The sequence below is a fragment of the Fopius arisanus genome, unplaced genomic scaffold, assembly GCF_000806365.1.
Source record: "Fopius arisanus strain USDA-PBARC FA_bdor unplaced genomic scaffold, ASM80636v1 scaffold00036, whole genome shotgun sequence".
NCBI classification, from domain to species: Eukaryota; Metazoa; Arthropoda; class Insecta; order Hymenoptera; family Braconidae; genus Fopius; species Fopius arisanus.
The window spans coordinates 598,268-613,127 of record NW_011887775.1 but is presented as its reverse complement, the minus strand read 5'-3'; the positions used below and the strand labels follow the sequence as shown (position 1 = coordinate 613,127).

Sequence of the window (14,860 nt, the reverse complement as noted above, 5' to 3'; positions counted from 1 at the left end):
CCGAATCGACTCCGATAGAAAGTATGAATTGATTTATTGGGAGAAGTAATCATTCAAATACGTCATATCACACTCATCAATCGAGTGCTGAGGGAGAAGAATGGCAAAACAAATTCTGATGGATCTACTGAAACGGCTGATCGATCACTGACCCAGTGAACGACTCCCTCGATTGGTCAATGTTTTTTTTTTTTCAACCAACTGGCTTTGATTTCTCTTACATCTAGCTCCTATAGGCGAAGGAATAATTGTCTTGAGTGGAAAGGAGATACGAATATTGATGAAAACATTAAAATCCGAACGTGGGATAATTTGAAAGATCATCCCCAACGTTTCCCAGTGGTTCTGCAATCGCGTTAATTCAGTGCAGCTCTGAGAAATGTCAGCGTCATACATTACGAGTGAGAAAGATCGGTCGACTGAATGAATAGTGTTATCAGTGCAGAGGAATTCCCACGGATTATTCAGAATCTCAGACCTGAATTTCTGTTAACGGAGAAGAACTTTCGCTAAGTGATCCCTAGAGTGCGACATCTGGCTCATCAATAACACCAATAAAACCTTTCCAATAAATTATCCAATCGGAGCGTATCACTGACACCAAATTGAATCCACAAAACCCTTTTTATCCTTTTCTCGACCATCGAAATAATAAATGAAACCTGACTCTTACGCTTTTTTTTTTTATTTGATGTTGGATTTGTCACGCCTCGTGGCCAAATCTCTCGTGTAATTTCCAATAATTTTTTTTCATCCCATGTGTCAGCGAGATCGATTTCACGGTGAAAAGGGGTTTTTTATCGAAATCGGGGAATTGTCTAGAGAACGAAGGGTTGAACCGCCCGTTCTTCAATAAATTTTTACCAATAATTTATAAATTCGTAAAGCAGGAGAAAAAAAATGTTTTACTCGAAATATTTTTTCCAAATTTTTCAAATAATTCCGGGAAAACTTTTCAGAGAATTTTTTTTATGACAAAAAATCGGAAAACTAAACAATTTTATTTTTGGGAAAGGTTTTGAAAAATTTTTCAAAAATTTGAATAGGAAATTTTCTTATAATTTAGATCGCGTATTTTTTGAGAATATTGAAAAATAAAAAAAATGAGAAAACAACAGTATAATTAAAAGAAAAAATTATATTCGCAAAAATTTCTGGAAAATTTTTCACATTTTCCAAAAATACAATTTGTTCCCCGATTTTTTTTTGTTTCAAAAGAAAAATTTTCAAGAGATGTTTTGAAAATTTGGAAAGAATATTCCGATTACAATTTTTTTACCCGATCCATCGTAACATACGGAACAATAATTGATGATTTAATAACATCGCGGAGTGAAAGTAAACTTTTGCCTGGGAATTCTAAATTTATGGAGTACCCGAAACAATGTAGACCGTTAATTTCCCTCAAGATTCACACGTGCCGGTATCCCACACCCGATGTAAATTGCAAATTGCATAATAAACCTCTCAACTAACCCAAACAGAATCTAAACGGCTCAATTCGTCACAGACTGTCTGCTGAAAAAATTTTTCATTCACATGATAATGAGAGTCAACTCACCGACTCGATCATGTGCAAATCGATAATGCATCGACGATAATCGAATTTATGGACGACCTGCGCAATTCTCTGATTTTCCCGTTGTTGAGGTCATGATGCTGAATGGCATAAACGATATATGAATTTCTATTTTTTTTCCCCCGATTTATTTTCGAGGACCTGATTAGCCTGTTGCTGTTGCTATAGCGATATTTATCACGCCATATGTCACTTATTAGATTATCTGCACTTGTTGTTTCAATGGGGAGGTATTATCGGTATCGCATCACACCAGATTCTGATAAAACTTCGAAAATTAAAGAATGAATCAACCGAAAGTTGTCAACGCCGTAATTTTCCGCCTAATTCTCCAGAAATTACCGGAAAACAAATAAATTTCGAGCAATACCGAAATATAGTGTACCCAGGGTAAAAAATTGTAATCGGAATATTTTTTCCAAATTTTCAAAACATTTCTGGAAAAATTTTCGGAAAATTTTTCTTTTGAAACAAAAAAAAAAATCGGGAAACAAAACAATTTTATTTTTGGGAAATGTTTGGAGAAATTTTTCAAAAATTTGTTTCAGAAAACTTTTTTTATAATTTCTAGAAATTTTTGCAAATATAATTTTTTTTTTAATTATACTGTTGTTTTCTTACTTTTTTTATTTTTCAATATTCTCAAAAAATACGCCATCTAAATGACAAAATAAAATTTTCTAAAAAGTTTTCCCGAAATTTTTTGAAAATTTCGCAAAAAATCTTTCTTTTACAATTTTTTTTTTACCCGGGACTATAAAAAAAAATGGAAAAATACTTGAAAATGATGAAGATAAAATGGCGTATCCGAATTTTGTCTATTTTCTAATTACCAATAATTAATGCTCGATGGAATCTCAATGAGCTCCAACCACTAATCCGAAAACGAGGCGTCCAGTTACAACCGCGGCACGCGTCATATATCTCCAGATCCAAGGGATGATGGAGGGGGGGTAAAATAGAAAAATGAGAAAAAGAGAAGAAATAGGGGCGGGGAAAGCCCACTGTACGATTAGAGGGTAAATCCCAGTCTGTCTGTCTCCCTCTGAATGGTGCCCCATATACAGTAGCTAGGGGTTCTCCCGATATGTTGTCAAGGTGGGGGGTACGCAACCCCCGATGGCAAAGTCCTATATATGCCACTACAGACCCTTCGGACGTACACAGTTCTCATTCGTACCCCGAGTTTATCGCCTCGTGTACAACACAAACTCCGTATCACGTTGAACCAATTGCAATCTATTTGTTAACAATTTTTGTGGAGTTAAAATTAATCAGTGATAATTTTCTAGACTGGATTAATCCTCATTAACCGTGAGTATTGGTGGATTTGTTTGTACAAACAATATTGTACTTGAAGAATATATTAACGGAGTTATGAATTTATTTCTCAGGTACACGATGTCGTCCGAGTACTCATTCTGCAGTGAGAACGGCTTCGACGAGCTTTCTAGCTCATCAGACTCCGGGTTCGACGTGAGTTTCGAATCACCAAAGCACGAGAATTCGGTGGACCCACTCTACCCAGTGATGAAGGAAGAAAAGAAGAAGAAGACTAGAAACACCCGATGCAAAAGCCCCACACAGGTAATTCCCCTAATAATTACAATAATTTTTCATCGGATTGAAAATGAATATTCACAACCTCACGATTAAAAAATATCCAGGTATTAAAACTGAAGCGAAACCGTCGGATGAAAGCGAATGATCGAGAACGCCACCGAATGCACACCCTGAATGACGCCCTGGAACGTCTCCGGATGGCTCTGCCTACATTCCCAGAGGACACAAAGCTCACAAAAATCGAGACCTTGAGATTTGCTCACAACTACATCTGGGCGTTATCCCAGACCCTGGGCAACACCGATAGCGGTGAAATAACAGTGAACGTTGGCAACGTCACTGTAAGCATCACCGACAACGGCAACATGATCACATCATCAACGGGTAGCTGTGCTGTAGCTGCTCAAAAACGTCTAGGACCTGGTCACAACACATATCCCTATCCGCAAGAGCGTTTTATGCCAGAGTGGCAGGAGTACGATTGCTACAGCGACCAAAGCATCAGTCCACCGATCCAGTATCAAGCCTGCTATGATCAAAGGATGTACAATCCCCACACCCAACACCAGATGAGCCAACCGCACCTAATGGCTCATCATAATAACATGTACCAGTGTCTCTGAGATTGGATGGACAAATTGAGTGAGAGTGAACAATTTTTGAAAAATGACTGTCTCAATCGTCAACCAAATATTCAATCTAATCGCCATTTTATTTTATTGTAATAACGGAGTGAATTTTGTCAAATAATTGATCATTCGGTGTTGAATGGAATCATCTACCAGTGAATTGTAAAGTGCTAATGAAAATATCGTTAACTACTTTGTAAGAAAATATTTTATTACCAGTGTAATGATTCGCGGATAGACTGACGAAAAATGGAACCAATCGACAGCAATTTTCCGACTGCCATTTATTTTTTCTAGTCAATGCGAATAATTTCAGCGGATCTCGTTGTTTTAGGATTTTTTTTTAAGTTCATAGAGTGAAATAAACGCGTACCGTCGGGTTGAGGCTGTAGAATTAAGAGTAGAATTTAAGTGATGCCTGCGAATTGTGCTCTTATATAGTTCTGAGAAATATTTTCTATTGTACAAAGAATGGAACAATCAATAAAATTATTTTAAAGAATTGTTCATTTAATTGTTGAATTGATTCCTTCACCATTTAGTACACTTTGCAGGAATGATAATTGAAATGAGTGGTCACACGTGCCGAGGCACGTGCCCAAGTTTTATGTCTATTGTGAGTGAAATCCCAGCAGATGTATCACAAATTGTCGAGATGATTGGAAATTTCGGAGCTAGTTCTAATCCCTAGGATTACAAGTTTGTCACACTTCACATTTACCACGAATGATAATTTTTCAGTGATGAAAAAAATCCCAAAATTATTAATACCTCATAGCGACTGGATAAATTCATCTCGATTTCCTCTGATAAAAAAAAAAATTGTAATCGGAATATTTTTTACAAATTTTCAAAAAATTTTGGGAAAACTTTCCAGAAAATTTTTTTTATGAAACAAAAAAAAATCGGAAGACACAACAATTTTATTTTTGCAAAAGGTTTTGAAAAATTTGTCAAAACATTTTCCAAAAATAAAATTGTTTTGTTTCCCAATTGTTTTTTGTTTCAAAAGACAAATTTTCCGAGAAGTTTTCCAGAAATGTTTTGAAAATTTGGAAAAAATATTCCGATGACAATTTTTTTTTACCCGGGTAGGATAAATATTTTTCACTGGATTCGCCTATTCAACAAAAATTTCCATAACAAGAGCAGCAGAACCGGTGTAACCCGTCTCAAGTGTTACAATAATAAACAGAAAACGTCAGTCCTTCGAGTGCCCCCAGATCTATCAAAACAAGACTGAATGAAACAAAAATATCCTCTCAAAATTGCGCAAAAATGGTCCCCAAAGGGTTGCAACAATCCCATATTTACCCAAGAAAATTCAAAATTCAACATGACAATTCGCCTCGAAGCTGCCCCCCCAAAAATTCCCCTAAATACATCAGCTATTTGCAAAACAACTACGCAAGCTGCAACGAATCCGTTAGCCACACAAATCGCCGGTTTTTCCCCAAAATTGCCCAGTGGCCGTCCTGAATAGGCGATATATCTCCAGTGTAAACACAATAGGAAAAATGAACAGACGGTTGTCCTAAAGGTGTAGTAATCCCCCAAAATTTCCCCAATTTTCCCCCAAAAAATAAAAAAAACCAACCAATAAAATGAAAAAAAAAACGTAAAATAAATGGAGCGATGGCCGATGAAAAATTATTCGAAAAATGATTTCAAGTGATTTCTGGACAACTGTGATTTCAACATGATCGAATCGCCGTCACTGTCGAGTGAACATATCGATCGGTCTTATAGACTCATTGTACAGGGGTGCTGGTCTGTACATTGACATACCGGTCCCTCGATTTCAACCCCCCAAGGGTGGCAAAATACACGACACGAAAGGGAGAGACTAAACAGTTTTTCCCCAAATTCACGGAAATTCGTGAAATTACCCTGACCAATCGTTGAGCACTTAATCGATGATTAATGACAACGGTATTTCCTCCCCCTTCCGGGGCCCACTGTACCCAAATCGTTAAGTCAATGACATTTTTCAGTCGCCAATTAAGATAATCATCTAGGCCCTAACCGATTGACGAAAAAAAAACACCAACAAGTGAAATAAAAACGAGAAAAGAAAAAAGAGAGGAAAGAACAAACAGAGGAAATTTGACAAACATCTTTGAGCATCGTATTTCCGCATCTGTTTGGCTGTCTAACCGAGGGGCCGGGGGGTGGTCGCGGCTTTTCATTTCAACTTGGCATTTGCAGGCCTTTTGTGGTAAACCATGGAACAAAGAGGTGCACTTCTACCCGTAGGGCACCACCCGATACCGAACCCCCAGAATTATGGAAAAATCCTTATTTGCCTCATCCATCGTCTTAATCCTGGATTACTCCGTGGATATGTCCAGGCGAAACCGCATCCCCGATCATTTTCGTGAGCAAAAAAATCGACGGATTCACCCCCACATCACCCCTATCTCCCCCGAGAATTTATTAATTTTTGTTTGTGTATTTTTACGAAGAAAAAAAACCGAGAGAATAAATCGGCAAATGTATGCAGTGAAAAATGTTGGCCCATTGTCCCTCCCGTATTTATTAATCGATGCGAAAAAATAATAAAGTCTACCTAGTGATAAACCGGCGTATGTATGAGTTCATACGTGAATTTGACTCTGAAACGATAGACGTATAGACCAGGGGGGGACAGATGTCTGAGGGGGGCAGGTGTAGGCCTTCGTGTACGCGTGCCAACCAACCCCCCATCGTGTCGCCATTCAAGACTATAATTTACTTGAAGAATGCCCCCAACCAGACCTCGGAGACCAGCATTCATACGTGAGTGACGTATCACTATTAAAAATAATCGCGTATTCAACAAAATGGGATAAATAAAAAATTTAGCAGATCATTTGATCGGGGAGAATTATTTAATTTATGATTTGTTTCGCGGGGTAGATTTTAAAGATCCAAATATTCTGGCAATTTAGAATTTTTTTATCTTTGATAGATAATAGAGTCGTAGGTCAAGCCCGTGGGCTGGACTGTTGAAAAATTATAGATAAAAATTGAAGTTAAAAAAATGGAAATTTTTAATAAAAAAGGGACTGAAAGTTCTGTAAATGTGGGAAAATGAAAATGAAAATATCAAAATTTCGAAATTTCAATCGATGATTTTCCTTAATTTTCATAATGAGCATAAAAATTCAGGTTTTCATTGAAAAATCCATTTTTTCGAGTGTCGAGACAAACGAGAAATTTGGAAACGATTTTTCATTGAAGTGAAATTCAAACCCACATCATTGAAAATTCAGATGACTTTCTGACTGAAATTCCATGAAATTTTTAACCGTGTAGAAGTGAAAATATATTTTCGTAATTAATTATGACTCATTTGAGCGTTCTAATGTACTCCATGAGTCAAATATACGCGAAATCAAAAATCAGTCGAAAAAAAAATCGATTTCATATAAAAATCACTTGCTTCCTCCAAAAATCATTGATATTTTTACTATCTCGACCCTTTGGAGCGTTCTAATGTACTCTTCAGGGTGAATAAATGCAGACTAAACCGTGAGTTGTTGAAAAAATTGATTCCCATGATTTTTCTTCCAGTCCCCAACTCTAAGAATTTCCATATTAATACCGCGATAAATTGCCAAAAACACTCGGACATCTTTAACTCAAACTATTTTGACGGATTAAAGTCCCTGTTGTCGTTTGAAAAAGCTTTTAGAGTTCTTACACCCTGTAATCACATGTAAACCGGGGATTTAAGATGGACGATACAGCGGGACAAATCGACGAGGGGGTAAACTTTAAAAAGAGAAAGGCATTAAAAAAACACAGTTTTATTGGACTGGTAGGGGCTACCTAATCCGGATTACGCATCGAGAAGTGGATTTTATCTCGTATTGCAGTAGTGAATGACTGGTGCGTTATTCCAGATGAAAAACGCGTGCCCGGGATCAAATTCACGGTGCAAGTTCAACCGATAGACCCCAAGAACCGTTATTGATTCTAAATTACAAAGTATCGAACCACCCCCGCCTATCGTATTTCATATTTCTACCCGCAACACAATGAAATAATTGTGCAATTGTTAAAAATCCGAAGACTCGGCCGATATTTAATTTCATAATTGCAACATCGTCTTTGATGAATGAAAAATTTTACGTTCTGTTAATTTCGAATGGGGGTATTTCGGGTGAAATTCAATGTTATTGGAGCACTTTGCTCTAGGAAGTAGTCAAGTGGCCGAGGATTCTCTGGTCACGATATACGTCAGTAGGTTCATCGACACCCTCACCTAAGGACATATATAGGGGCCCCTCCATCCTGGCCAGCTCATTAAACACCCCCTGGCACCCCTCGAATCTACCCACACCCTGATTTAACTATTGTTTAGCTCAAAGCCGGTGTTCCTGTAACCCCCCTCCCATCCCCTTTCTACAAAAAAAAAATCTACACATGCACATGAATGTCAAAACTCACTCGTACGCTGGTACGACGAATAGACTCCGAGGATCGGGGGCAAAACCCATGCCATCTGTCCATACTTGGAGTTCTCCGTACCAATTGCAGTGGTTCTTATTTTTCTATTATTCCTCTCTGGTTTCATTCGCATTTCCAGAGGTGAAAGCACTCGTTGACTCTGACATCTGAAACGATTTAAAAAAATATTGAAACATTAGAGAATTGGAAAATAAAAAAGGTGTGTCGATTTTATGGAGGGGAGATTTTTTTATATGGGAATGGGAATTTTTTATTTATTTTTTTTTTATTCTGTTGAGCACCACCGGAAATGCAGAAGTGACATGATTATGATCTCCTCCCCCTCGGGGGCAGATGACTCCCTCGCAGTGCACTTTATTGTTATTTCATAACAATTGGCACGTCAGTGCTGAAACGATAACTGTTTTTCAACGTCAGGGTGTCACTGTGTGAATTAAAAACCCGTAACGGGTTATTTTTACGGCGTGAGGGTTTCAATTTCTCGTCATTTTTACGGTACGGGGAAATGTCCAACGAAAATTATCCGGAATAACAGAAAATTTAGGAAAAATTTGAAAATTGTTAGGTATCAATTCTTCAACATAATTTTTTATGGTTTCAGGAAAATTACGTCCATTTTTCGTATTTTTTAATGACAAACCCGAGCCTTTCAGATTTTTCTTTTATATTTATATCGAAATTCAGTGGAAATTATTTATGTAAATTGCGTAATAAAATGTCTCGTAAATCCGAGGCGAAATATAATTAAGTAAAATTTTACGGAATTATAACAAAATTTGTGGGATTTCTGTAATTTTAATATAAAAAATCGGATTTTGCGATATCTCAACGTAAATTTTCTCAATAAATTATTTCCGTAATAATTTTCCATAATTATTATTAAATATCCCTCCCCATAAGTGTATCATCAATTAAAAAATTGATCTCAGTTAAATTTCAATCAATTAATCGAGGAATGAAACGAATTGAATTTCTTGGAAAATCCAAGAAACAATGTTTCAATTTCGCCAGGGTTCCCCATGAGTAATAGTTTTTTTTTCTGAGAAGAAAGAGGACAATCCTTCCTCCTCTTCACACGGGCTCTCATTTCGGTGGGCGTTTTACAACTTGAAGACTGTTTACGAGCCGAAGCTTAAGGACCACCTTGGTGCGCATGAGCGGCACACTTTCATGGCCATTTAGCACTAAAGAAAAACCGACATTCTCCTTTGAAGCCTCACCCCAAGAAATAAAAATAAAAAACCACCAACCGACCGGGATTTTCGCACTCTTGACTCCCAAAAAATCCCAAACAATATTCCCAATTTTTATAAAACCGATACAATCTGATATCAACGAGCGTGAGATTTGAGGGTGAATATCCTGGGAAATATGAGAAAATAATGCGGAAGTCCCCTTCCCTGATCGTCCACCAAAGGTTGCGATAGCTTATTTTTTTAATTAAGCGAGTGAAAAGAAAAAAATAGGAAATTTATGACCGGATAAACCCCATCTTGATTCTCACATCCGGATTTGAAAAATTTTTTTTTCTGTGTAAATTTTTTTATGATCGAGGAACTTAATTTTTTTTGTGGTGTTGCACTAGAACCGGTGGCTGCGGTAGCCCCGAATGTCAAAGAACGTTGTCGAATCAATTGGCTACAGTTTTCCCCCTCTCGAAAAATGGTGGACCACCAACTCGTGTAATTTCAAGCTATTTAAGATATTTGACATAGCGCCCTCGCGCGAAATTGAACCTAATATTGACATTAGATGCGTGACAACGCTTCTATTTCACAGAACCGATATATTCCGATGGTTTAACCGAGAAAAATAAATCCCACCAAAAAGTCGAGCACAATTTTCCCTCAAAAAAAAAAAATGTTCGAAACGATTTACATCTGCTCCTGATTGGATTACAAGAATTATTTCACACCCTCGATTTCTTTTTGATCGGAAATTGCAACAGGATGAGTTTGTTGTCACGAGAGTTTAATACCCATCGAGAGGATATCCTGAACGTGTGCCGACACGTGTTCTCACCCTGGAACACGCGTCTGAGCCTCTGAATTACCGCGAATTGATTAAACAACCACACGATATCATCCGTGAAAATATAAGAAAATAATCCCCGCGTGGCGTTTCGAGAGTAAAAAATATCTTCAAGTGGTGGATTTATCTTATCCATATGCTATCGAATTGCATGAGAAAAATTCTGCACCTTCGGGAAAAAAAATCGTGAAAAATTGCGGCGCAAAAATTCGTTAATCTTACTGCGAGTGGAAATGTTTAAAAATAAAATTTATACTCAATTTTCTGGTATTTTCAGAACAAATAAAAAACTCTGTGATCGTTTCTCATAAAAATTGAATTGAATAATTGAAAATTGTTAACAATGCAGTGATCAATTTTTGCTCTCACGATCTTCGCGGGTAAAAAAAAAATTGCAATCGGAATATTTTTTCCCAACTTTCAGAAAATTTCTGGATAATTTCTTAGAAAATTTTGTTTATGAAACAAAAAAAAATTGGAAAGCAAAACAATTTTATTTTTGGGAAAGTTGTTGAAAAATTTTTCAAAAATTTGAATAGGAACTTTTTTTTATAATTTAGACGGCGTATTTTTTGAGAATATTGAAAAATAAAAAAAGTAAGAAAACAACAGTATAATTAAAAGAACAAATTATATCCTCAAAAATTTCTGAAAAATTATTAAAAAAAGTTTCCGAAACAAATTTTTGAAAAATTGGAAAAAATATTCCTATTACATTTTTTTTTACCCAGGTTATCAAAGATCCATTAACACGTTCAGATGATTATCACCAGCGAATTGATCACGCCCAATCAATCAATTACAAAAACCTGTGCGAACCGGATAAAAAGCATATCAACTAAGTCACGTGCGCCCAGTGAATTCCCATGACACCGACTGGTCACGTGTCCTAGCTGCCCTAGAGTGTAGCCGATAATTACGATATCATATCCCATCCGACATTTGTATATTTAATTCGCGACGCGTGCCGAGCGACTCTTCTCCACGCAAAAATAACCGCCTTAACGCCCAGCCACGTGTCGTTTATTTATTCAGCTCGAGTAATGTGGGCTAATGTATCTCACCGTGGGATCTATTATCACATCGGATGCTATCACTTTCTCCAATTACAATCGAAAATATTTGAGTGACAGCCTCAAGCTATTTGACAATCATCCACCGAAATTCATTCACCACGTGAATAGCTCCAAGCGATTGCCCATTCAATTATCAAACTCCTGCTAAATCCTCATACGAAATGTAAATATTATTCCGAACCAAACAAAGGCAAGGCAAACACCCAGAGAGAAAAATCCAATGATAATTACCAGAGAAATACAGTTAAAAAATTGCTGTCCGTAATTTTTCGCAAACGACTGAGAAGTTTTATCGAAACGTTCGGGTAAAATTACGAGACAATTCCCTCCTTATTCGAACGCTAAACATGAAAAATTATTGAAAACAGAATTTTCAACTTCCACTTTACATTAATTTTCCTCAATTTGTCATACCTATACCATTTTTTAATCTAAAAAAAATGGTAAAATCTTTTCGCTACATCTGAATTGTGTTCAAAGAGAATAGAATAATTCCCTCTGTACAGAAGACCATGAAAAATTAGACAGCGATGTGTCTAATGATTCCCTCGATTCCCTTGCCATGAATTAAAAACCATTGAACATCTCATCAAGAGTATTTTCGATGCTCCAGATACGGTTACCACACCAGGTGAGCCAATTCGAGCGAATAACGCTTTTTGACGTTAACGCCAGGTCCCCAGCCCCCGTATTTCACATGGAGATCAACAATGAGCCCAACGATTCCAATCTCTCGCATTAGTTCCTGGTTATCCATCCATTACCATTATGCCAGCACTTGGCTTTCTCCCACTTCATTGTCTTACTTATCTAAAATCACCAACGACAAGATCTCTTTTATCAACTCCCCACCCTGAAACAATTGCACATGCTCCCCAATTTTTTATTCATGAAAAATGATCAATTTATCATCGAGACTAGCTGATAAATGCTGACCATATCAATCGACAGTTCGCAATCTCATTTTAGATTTACCCCAACTATGCACCCCAATTTCTTTGTTCCTAACCCAACTCTCGAGGGACTTGTGACGCATTATGTATCTCCTCTATTCAACCGATCGTTATCTAGCCCGATACTATTTCTGAAGTACCAATGACACGTATCATCAAAGGAGCTTGAGCCTCAATTTCATATTGACGAATAGCCCCACTCGAGCCAACAATTTCATGACTCATCGCTAATACATTTAGCACCGACCAATAATTGTAATTCAAACCGGCAATTTAAACCGAACGCTCAAAGAAGAGATCGTTACTCGGTAAAAAAAAATTGCTGTGAATTTCAATAGTCCAACGGACTAGAAGATAAAAAAAAAATCATGAACAAGTCGAAACACCTTGAAGTACTTCCAGGCGGTTAAGCGCACCTGAATGATTGCAGATGCCCCATACCGATTTGCCCAAGTACTCGAGAGATAAGTGAACCGTTGATAGATTCAAAGTAAAACAGTTGCACCACTGAGATAAAAATAATACGGTCCAGCAAAACAGAAGCACGCGTCGTTGGATAACAATGAAAGAAAAGCCATCCCCCAGTTGCTCTAGGCACTTGGTACCGATAAATAAACGAATACAATTTTTATTACGCCATTTTTACTGGGCGCTGAATAGATCTAGAAGAATCTCCCGGGAGATGAGGAAGGGGGAGGCAAAAACAAAATATCCAAAATATATATTCCCCTCTTCACGCACCCCAAGTGACATTGCACAATTTTTTTTTTTCTCTTTTTTGTCAATCCCCGGGTTACCTGCCACCCTTCAATAGCTTTCCCCTCTTCGTGGACACACGGTACACCTAGACACAATCTTCACAGACCAACGCCTTTGGAGAATGGGACTGTGAAAATTTAGATGACGAGGGGGTGGTATTCTGGATGGGGCGAAACGCGTAATCCTGTTTCTCCGGATGACGAGGTACGCGCCTAGTTGTGCTAACGAGTTGCTAATACGATCTGTTATAAATTTCATTTGCCATCGGATTTCACGCATCAGAGATTTCTCCATCGAGTTTATGCTAATGCCCTGTGCCCGATAACTTGGAGAAATTTTCCCCATCGTAAACTTTCGATTAATGATGAATTAAATAAAGTGTGATAATCAGGAATTTTTACGTGTTTTCAAAACATTTTACAGAGGATATCCCGGATAAAAAAATAATTGTAATGGGAATTTTTTTTCCAAATTTTTCAAAAAATTTCTGGAAAACTTTTCAGAATTTTTTTTTTAACAAAAAAAATAGGAAAAAAAAATTTCCTATTTAAATTCGATTTTTTTTTTGTTTCATAAAAAAAATTGTGAAAAGTTTTCCAGAAATTATTTGGAAATTTGGAAAAAATATTCCGATTACAATTTTTTTTTCACCCGGGAAGATTTAGTACTTTCGATGAAAGTGCGAATCCTGGAATGAATTTTTTTTATGAAAATTTGGAGCAGCTGCGAAGAAGAGATTAACCCACATGACATTTTCTGGAAGAGCGAGTTTTATTTTATCCAGACAAACCGGAATATTAATTACATGTTTACACCGTTGAAGACGAATTAATGACAGAAAAGTCAGACCTACCCCGAAAGAACAACACCCGACTAAAATAACCGAATGTTCCCCTCATGCCACTGACAATTCCTACCGACCACCATGAAAAATTTCACCGTCCATCCTCCGTCACGGAGTATTACGGGATTACACAACGATTACAAGGATTAATTTTCAAACTCTCATCTCACCCTGTCTCATTTTTTATTCCAATACCAGTGGATGTGCAACCCCTTTTCTGCGGGCTACTCCATGGTTTTACAATCACTCATCCGTGCTGTGACACAGTGAAGGGGTTGGCTTTTCTTTTGAAATAACCGAACGGATTAAAAAAAAAAACCTCGTCTAAATCCACCCATAGAAGACATAAAAAAGATTTTTCCCCAATGATCGATGCCAATGAAATAAAAATCCTCCCATCTCACCCCAAAAAATTTCCTCATTATTTTTCATCCACCCTTAACCATTTTTGTCCTGTCATTGTTTATGTCAACCTTTCCCCCAGGAGTCAGGAGAACCCCTCCCCAGAAATCTAATGACATCACATTATCACATTTCTCAGGAGAGAAACCAAAAAAAAAAACATTCTGAAGACAATACCGTTAAATAAACTCGTCAGTTTATTTTCACTGGTATTATTTATCGCCTGGAATGTTTATGGGCCTTTTAAATGTTAAATTTCTGGTGGATGCAACCCCTGAGCAGCCCCCAGTACTCTTTTTCAAAATTATTATTATTTTTTTTACCCATCCAACATGAATGATGATGTATGGATGCTGGGAGGGTAGGGGCTCGATAAAGGGTTCCCATTGTTACCCCTCTTCCTCCCCCGGAGCAAGAAAAACCACCCCATCCGATCTCAGGGGGCACGCCAAACGGCCCAAATGCACATGAAATATTACTCGGTGCAACAAATTATACCGAGGACTTAGCCGTATGTGTACACTGTCACTTTAATGGATAAATTTTGTTTTATTTTACCAAAAAAATAA

General features: G+C 37.3%; 2 protein-coding genes across 3 annotated transcripts in view; one reads left to right on the top strand and one right to left on the bottom strand.

Moving 5' to 3' along the window:
• The window catches only part of Hr39 (Nuclear hormone receptor FTZ-F1 beta), a 151,875-nt gene that overhangs the window by 129,661 nt on the left and 7,354 nt on the right, over positions 1-14,860 (bottom strand). For both annotated transcript variants that reach the window (XM_011304055.1, XM_011304056.1), the window contains exon 3: positions 8,206-8,372. The gene's annotated coding sequence lies outside the window, so the exon portion shown is untranslated. The remainder of the gene's footprint in view (positions 1-8,205; positions 8,373-14,860) is intronic.
• Positions 2,791-4,195, top strand: tap (Basic helix-loop-helix neural transcription factor tap). The gene is made up of 3 exons (XM_011304072.1): positions 2,791-2,893; positions 2,974-3,166; positions 3,247-4,195. Exons 2-3 carry the CDS (start codon positions 2,981-2,983, stop codon positions 3,763-3,765), a joined length of 705 nt encoding a protein of 234 aa, XP_011302374.1. The 5' UTR covers positions 2,791-2,893; positions 2,974-2,980; the 3' UTR covers positions 3,766-4,195.

Excerpts from the sequence above, each read along its gene's own strand:
- tap (XM_011304072.1), top strand. The coding sequence starts at position 2,981 with ATGTCGTCCGAGTACTCATTCTGCAGTGAGAACGGCTTCGACGAGCTT. Across the intron at positions 3,167-3,246 it reads GATGCAAAAGCCCCACACAG|GTATTAAAACTGAAGCGAAA; the intron begins GTAATTCCCCTA and ends AAAAATATCCAG.